Consider the following 7,500-nt stretch of genomic DNA (forward strand, 5'->3'; position numbering starts at 1 on the left):
GGGTGCCTGTGTGTGTGTGTGTGTGTGTGTGTGTGTGTGTGTGTGTGTGTGTGTGTGTGTGTGTGTGTGTGTCAGGGCTGCGTCTGGCTTTAGTGCCCTCTCAGTTGGCAGCGGAGTGATCAAGTGCCAGGCACACACACACACACACACACACACACACACACACACACACACACACACACACACACACACACACACACACACACACACACACACACACACACACACACACACACACACACACACACACACACACACACACACACACACACACACACAATCTGCTAGCAGGGAAGCTGTTGTCCTCAGTTCCACACGAGGGAGGAAAACCAGAGAATTACATTACAAAAGGGCAGAAGACACATCACACATTGACAGTATTTTATACACACACACACACACACACACTGACACACACAGATGTCAGTGAAGGAAATAGTCAGTCAGACAGAGAGACAGACAGACAGACAGACATGTACGTAGGCCCATAGACAGGTAGACCCACAGGGCCAGCCAAGACATTTCACAAGGACGAGGGCTGGCGACAGCTCCAACAAGCCTTCAAAGGAACGCAGCTGACAGACAACACTTCACACAGACACAGCCACAGGCTGAGGAAAAAGGAGGAACAGTCAGAAAAAGGCAGGAAGACAAATAGACCATCCAGGAGAGACAGACAAAGAAAGAGAGGCAGAAAGACAGACAGACAGATAGACAGATAGACAGGTGATGCAGGCAAAACACAGAGCAAGACTCTTCCTACCAGGTAAAAGAGGAACAGAAAAAGAGACAATGTCTGTTTCAAAGAGCGAGCAAACACATCAACAGAGTCATCCAGAGAGCAGAGGAGAGCTGGGATGCCAGACAGTGGGACACCTCTTCACTAGAGGAGAAAAACACAGATGGGATCAGCCAAGATAGAGGAGCAACAGGCAGGGCAGACAGACAGACAGACAGACAGACAGACAGACAGACAGACAGACAGAGAAACAGAGACACAGAGAAACATGCATGTTTACACAATCACGTGCGCACACAGACAGATAGACAGACAGAGAGACAGAGAGACAGAGAGACACACGCACACGCACACGCACACGCACACGCACACGCACACGCACACGCACACGCACACGCACAAGATGGAGATGTTGCAGCCCAAGTCAACACTACAAATAACTTGCTACATAGCTAATCGCCAGGAGGATCGGAGCGGTTGTCAGTGGGGACGACCTCTTCGCAGAAAAATGAAAATAAGAGAGGCAGGCAGACTGGCGGGCGGGCGGGCGGGTGGGCAGGCAGGACCATCAGCACTGGCTCCTGGCTGAGGTTTTTAATGATGCTGCAGTCCAGCAGGTCATGTGTGGGCAGAGCCATGATGTCAAGGCTGGAGGGGAGGGATGTGTGTGTGTCTGTGCCAATGCGCGTTGGAGTGTGTTTATATGTGTGCCTACTGTGTGTGCGCGTGTGTGTGTGTGTGTGTGTGTGTGTGTGTGTGTGTGTGTGTGTGTGTGTGTGTGTGTGTGTGTGTGTGTGTGTGTGTGTGTGTGTGTGTGTGTGTGTGTGTGTGTAAAGTTGGCGTGACCCAGGTCAGGGAGAACTGGGTGGGAGAGTCTGTGTATGAGGAAGAGGGTGGCAAAGCCTTGGAGATCGACAGCTTTTGGGAGGTCCAGAGGAAGACTCTGTGTGTGTGTGTGTGTGTGTGTGTGTGTGTGTGTGTGTGTGTGTGTGTGTGTGTGTGTGTGTGTGTGTGTGTGTGTGTGTGTGTGTGTGTCTTTGTGCGTGTGTGCGTGCATGCGTGCGTGTATGCGTGCATCCACGCATGTGTGTTTGTGTGTAGGTATATGGAGGTGTGTGATGGTAGAGTAGGTTCAAAAATAGACACAGATACAGAGGAGATGTTGGGAGAAACATCAGTGTATGTGTGTGTGTGTGTGTGTGTGTGTGTGTGTGTGTGTGTGTGTGTGTGTGCGCGTGCGTGTGGCATGAATTAAAGACACATACAGTAAAAGCAGGTGCCAGAAGAACAAGTATCTGGGAGGAGACACACGGAGACAGAGAGAGCGGACTGCAGTTTAACTGGTAGACATTCTAACGTGTTTAAGTTCATGTCTGCATGATACACTATCAGAGTGGTGCTAGCGTGTGTGTGTGTGAAAGTGGCGAATGAGTGCGTGCTTGTGCGTGTGTCATTGTGTGTGTGCCTGTGTGTGGGTGTGGGTGTGTGTGGGTGTGTTGGTGTGTGTGTGTGTGTGTGTGTGTGTGTGTGTGTGTGTGTGTGTGTGTGTGTGTGTGTGTGTGTGTGTGTGTGTGTGTGTGTGTGTGTGTGTGTGTGTGAGTGTGTGTGTGTGTGTGTGTGTGTGTGTGTGTGTGTGTGAGTGGAGGAGCTGGCCCACTAGTATGGCATTTGACTGTGTGTGTGTGTGTGTGTGTGTGTGAGTGGAGGAGCTGGCCCACTAGTATGGCATTTGACTGTGTGTGTGTGTGTGTGTGTGTGTGTGTGTGTGTGTGTGTGTGTGTGTGTGTGTGTGTGTGTGTGTGTGTGTGTGTGTGTGTGTGTGTGTGTGACAAGTCTATGATCTGAAGAGCAGGATCCTCTCTACGCAGGGCTGGCCCACGAGCGTGGCGTACTGTTCCACCTCCGTCTGGTCGCTGCAGCCTTTGCGCTTGCGCGTGTACGCCCCGTACGGCATCACCGTACGCCGATAGAGCACCAGGGCACGGCCCAGCTCTCGCAGAGCACCCGCATCCACTATGGAGAGAGGGGGAGAGGGAGGGAGAGAGGGAGGGAGAGAGAGAGGGAGGGAGGGAGAGAGGGAGAGAGGGAGGGAGAGAGAGAGAGAGAGAGAGGGAGAGAGAGAGAAGGGGGATAGAGAGAGAGAGAGAGAGAGAGGGAGAGATAGAGAGAAGGGGGATAGAGAGAGAGAGGGAGAGATAGAGAAGGATAGAGAGAGAGAGAAGGATAGAGAGAGAGAGAAGGGTGGGCAGAGAGAGTGGAGGGAGACAGAGGGAACAAATGTTATTTAATACTCCTTAATAAAAAACAAACTGCAAATAGCTTCCCTGACAGATAAAAATAACTGCAGATGGCCTCCATGGCAGACAAATGAGAGTTTGTGTGTGTGTGTGTGTGTGTGTGTGTGTGTGTGTGTGTGTGTGTGTGTGTGTGTGTGTGTGTGTGTGTGTGTGTGTGTGTGTGTGTGTGTGTGTGTGTGTGTGTGTGTGTGTGTCAATTTTGTCAATAAGTAAGCTAGTGGATTTACTGTAGTATTCAATTCAATATGTGAATTTGTGTGTGGGCACATCAATGCATGCGTGTCCCCAATTAAATCCAAGAGTCCTCAGCAGCACTCAACAAAGACACAAGAGAAAGACACACACACACACAAACACACACACACACACACACGCACACGCACACGCGCACGCACACGCGCACGCGCACGCGCACGCGCACACGCACACGCACACGCACACACACACACACACACTAACCAAGTCCACACACAAAGACAAGATCATTTTTACATCCGGTTGGCGCTGCTCTGCGGCGACACGGACAACAGAGCTGCTGCATTTTACGTTGTTTGTTTGTGTTATAAGTCGTAAATGTTATCGTTTTTCTCGGTTGAGTTTGTTTGAAGTTACACGACATTACGGGATGGCGCTGCTGAAGGTTTTCGGCATTGCAGTGCTTCTGTTACTTTGGGGACTGAAGCCAAGTCAAGCAGTTGACAGTGACAGCAACCAGGACATGTTTACCTACGACAGAGAAACACTGTTGTCTCTGCGAAACAGTGAGGAAACGTTGCTCGTCATCACCCTGCCCACGGAATTACAACGACCTACAGGAGTAAATTGGCAGGATGAAAATGTAGGAAACAGGCCGAGGAGGCCACGGCGACGGGGCAGAGCTGGCGGTGTGAGGAAGAGGCTCCGACGGAGAGGGAATAAGCCACCACTGCCATCGATTATTTTGGGTAACGTGCGCTCTTTAAATAATAAAATGGACGAACTAAAACTGTATACCAGGAACTGCAACGAGTATCGGGAGTGTTGCGCCATGGTTTTTAAGGAGACTTGGCTTTATCCGGACATTTCTAACTTGTTTGTTGAGCTGAGTGGTTTCTCCCTCGCACGGCTTGACAGAAGTTTTGAGTCGGGCAAGAAGAGAGGGGGCGGAGTATGTGTTTACATTAATGATAAGTGGTGCAGGCAATATACAACTCGAGAGTCGGTCTGCAACCCGGACATTGAATTGCTGTGCCTGAGCCTCAGACCATTTTACCTTCCGAGAGAGTTTGGAAACATCTTGATTTGCGCTGTCTACATTCCACCCAGTGCCAACGCAGGGAGAGCTGCGGGCATTGTAGCTGACTGTGTACACAGACAACTGCAGCGCACACCTGACGCTCCCATACTCATATTGGGGGATGTCAACCACTGCAAACTCGAAATGACTCTACCTGGGTTTGAACAGTACATCACTTGCCACACCAGGGCTAACAAAATACTGGACAAATGTTATGGGAATGTTCAAAAAGCATACACAGCCATAGCCAAAGCCCCACTGTCAAACTCAGACCACAACATTATACACCTTATTCCCACCTACCGCCCCACAGTAAAGAGGAGTAAACCTCTGGTGAAAATAATTAAAAACTGGTCCATGGACAATATTGAAACCCTAAAAGGGTGTTTTTTAAGCACAGAATGGGATGTTTTTCATGAACCTGACCTCAGCACATCCACAGATGCCATCACATCATACATTGGCTTCTGTGTGGAGGCGGTAATACCGCACAGGAAAATAAAAATATACCCAAACAATAAGCCATACATTAATAAGGACATTAAAGACTGTATCAGACGTAAGAGGATTGCCTTCAAAAACAAGGACTTACTACAACAAAGAATAATTCAAAAGGAACTTAACCGGAAAATAACCACAGCAAAGCATCATTATAAAGAGACCATTGAGAAGGACTTTAAGGCAAATAACACCAAAAAAATGTGGGACACAATGAAATCTATCACTAATATGACCCCTTCCAGGAAACCATTGTACACCAGCGATGAAAGTGCTATGGCAAATGACTTGAATAACTTCTACCTTAGATTTGATACACAGGACCATACTTCAGAGAGTGATATAGCCATCAGCACTATACCAATAGAGGGGGTTCCAAAAATTGACATCGACTGCTTGGCTGTGACAAAACTGTTTAAAAAACTACAGACAAACAAAGCAGCTGGCCCAGATGGTGTCTCGCCATTCCTACTAAAGACATGTGCAGAAGAACTGACACCAGCTTGGGTTCCTGTTTACCAAAGGTCAGTGGACTCACATATAGTTCCATCTCTGTGGAAGAGGGCGACGATCATCCCCCTCCCCAAAAAACCTGTCCCTTTGGAGAACAACGATTACAGACCAGTAGCCTTGACCTCTATTGTAGTCAAATGTTTGGAGAAGTTGATGGTGAGGGAGCTGAAATCAAACCTACAAGGTCAATTTGATCCATATCAGTTTGCCTATAGAGACAACAGGGGCACTGATGATGCAATACTAACAATAACACACTCAATCCTACAGCATCTTGAAAATCCTAAGGCTTATGCCAGACTACTGTTTGTTGATTTCAGCTCAGCCTTCAACACTGTGCAACCACACATCCTTCTCACTAAATTACAACACATGTCTGTTAACCCATATATCATCAGATGGTACCACTCCTTTTTGACAAATAGAACACAACAGGTCAGAGTCAACCAAACAACATCTCAGTTAAAAACAATAAGTACCGGAGTCCCCCAAGGATGTGTGAGTTCCCCGCCCTTGTTCACAGTATATACAAATGATTGTACTAGCACACATCCTACGGTCTCATTTGTTAAATTTTCTGATGACACGGCCATCTTGTGTCTGTTGGATGCGGACCTGAACACTTATGTTTATAAGCAGGAGGTGCATAGGTTTGTGCAGTGGTGTGAGGAGCACCACCTTAAGGTCAACACCAAGAAAACCGAGGAAATGGTTTTTGACCCTAGTAATGTAGGGGACCACATCCCATTAGTCATTGGTGATGCCAATATTACTCAGGTGGACTCTTACAAATATTTGGGAGTGTACTTTGATAATAATCTGTCTTGGAATGTTCATGTTAACAATGTGTGTACCAGGATCCAACAGAGACTTCATTTTTTACGTAGACTCAGGGTGTTTGGTGTTCAACAGAGGATTATGTTACTTTTTTACCGTGCTGTTGTTGAGAGCGTAGTACGCTATGCAATCACTGTGTGGTTTGGAAACCTGACAGTGAAAGTGAAGTCTCAAATAGACAGACTGACCCGCACTGCACTGAAGGTAGTGGGGGTGAGGGACTACCCCACCCTCCAAGCAATATATGAAGAGTCTGTAGTTAGGCATGCTAGAAAAATAACTGAGGATCCATCACATGTTCTGTACCCAGAATATGAGCTGCTACCCTCTGGCAGGCGATTCAGAGTACCAGTTAAAAACAAGAAAAGATTTCTGAATAGGTACAGGTTTTCTTTTGTCCCTGTTTCTGTTAACCTACTGAACGCAGGTCATTAACAACTACCATCCTGTAATGCCATGTATGTATGCGGGTGGTGGGCTGTGGTGGATATGCACTTGAGTGTTTCTATGTATGTGTGTGTTTATTGTTGTTTTTGTTTTTTGGCGTCATGTGTATGTTGTGTGTATGTGGCAGCTATGTATGTCCAAGACAAATTTCCTTCGGGACTATTAAAAAGAATCTTGAATCTTGAATCTTGAATCTCAGGTCAGCCTCACAAAAACCACATACCCACACACACACACACACGCACGCACGCACGCACGCACGCACGCACGCACGCACGCACGCATAGAGGGCTAACTACGCTGTAAATAATCATTTATGAATGCATCTCGTATAAACACAAGCCCCGCTCTTCCCCCTGAAAAATAAACCCCACCATCTGAATCTGATCTTCCATGCTGGCAGTACTAACCGATGGCCAATCCAGGCCTCTGAAACCTGTCATTATCGGACTCTTCAAAGGGCAGCACTTGTGTCTGCGGAGTGCAAGGGAATGAGACGGGCATTGTTACACAGGCAAAGGCACATTCTAGACTCTCATTGACAGGAAACTGCAAGAGAGACAGGCAGACTAGTAGACAGACTAGTAGGGGAGCGAGAGAGAGGGGGGAGTGATAGAGAGAGATGAGAGAGAGCAGGGCTTTGAACCGGTTCAAGGAACGAAAACGAAAACCGGGAACTTTTTGTATTTTTTATGTTCTGGAACGGGAACACTTATTTAAAAATAATGGTAACCGGTTAATACCGGTTAATACCGTTCCTCAAACTAAATTTTTTTTTAATTATTTTCCTGCACACATTATCATGACGGCTGAGGTTCACGTCCTGTGTGACATCAGACATTCTCTGACTGAATGGAGAGAGAGCTGTGGATTACAAAGTCTCCGTTCCACAT

The 7,500-nt window shown here is 47.5% G+C and overlaps 1 protein-coding gene across 5 annotated transcripts in view; it reads right to left on the minus strand.

Annotated features, from left to right (window-relative positions):
• Positions 1–2,424: 2,424 nt before the first annotated feature.
• LOC134440767 (arginyl-tRNA--protein transferase 1) overlaps positions 2,425–7,500 on the minus strand; it is a 176,257-nt gene continuing 171,181 nt past the window's right edge. For all 5 annotated transcript variants that reach the window (XM_063190896.1, XM_063190894.1, XM_063190895.1 and 2 more), the window contains one exon: positions 2,425–2,752. In XM_063190896.1, coding sequence (XP_063046966.1) covers positions 2,574–2,752 — 179 coding nt within the window. In that variant the 3' untranslated portion in view covers positions 2,425–2,573. The remainder of the gene's footprint in view (positions 2,753–7,500) is intronic.

This window comes from Engraulis encrasicolus, chromosome 24 (genome assembly GCF_034702125.1).
Source record: "Engraulis encrasicolus isolate BLACKSEA-1 chromosome 24, IST_EnEncr_1.0, whole genome shotgun sequence".
NCBI classification, from domain to species: domain Eukaryota; kingdom Metazoa; phylum Chordata; class Actinopteri; order Clupeiformes; family Engraulidae; genus Engraulis; species Engraulis encrasicolus.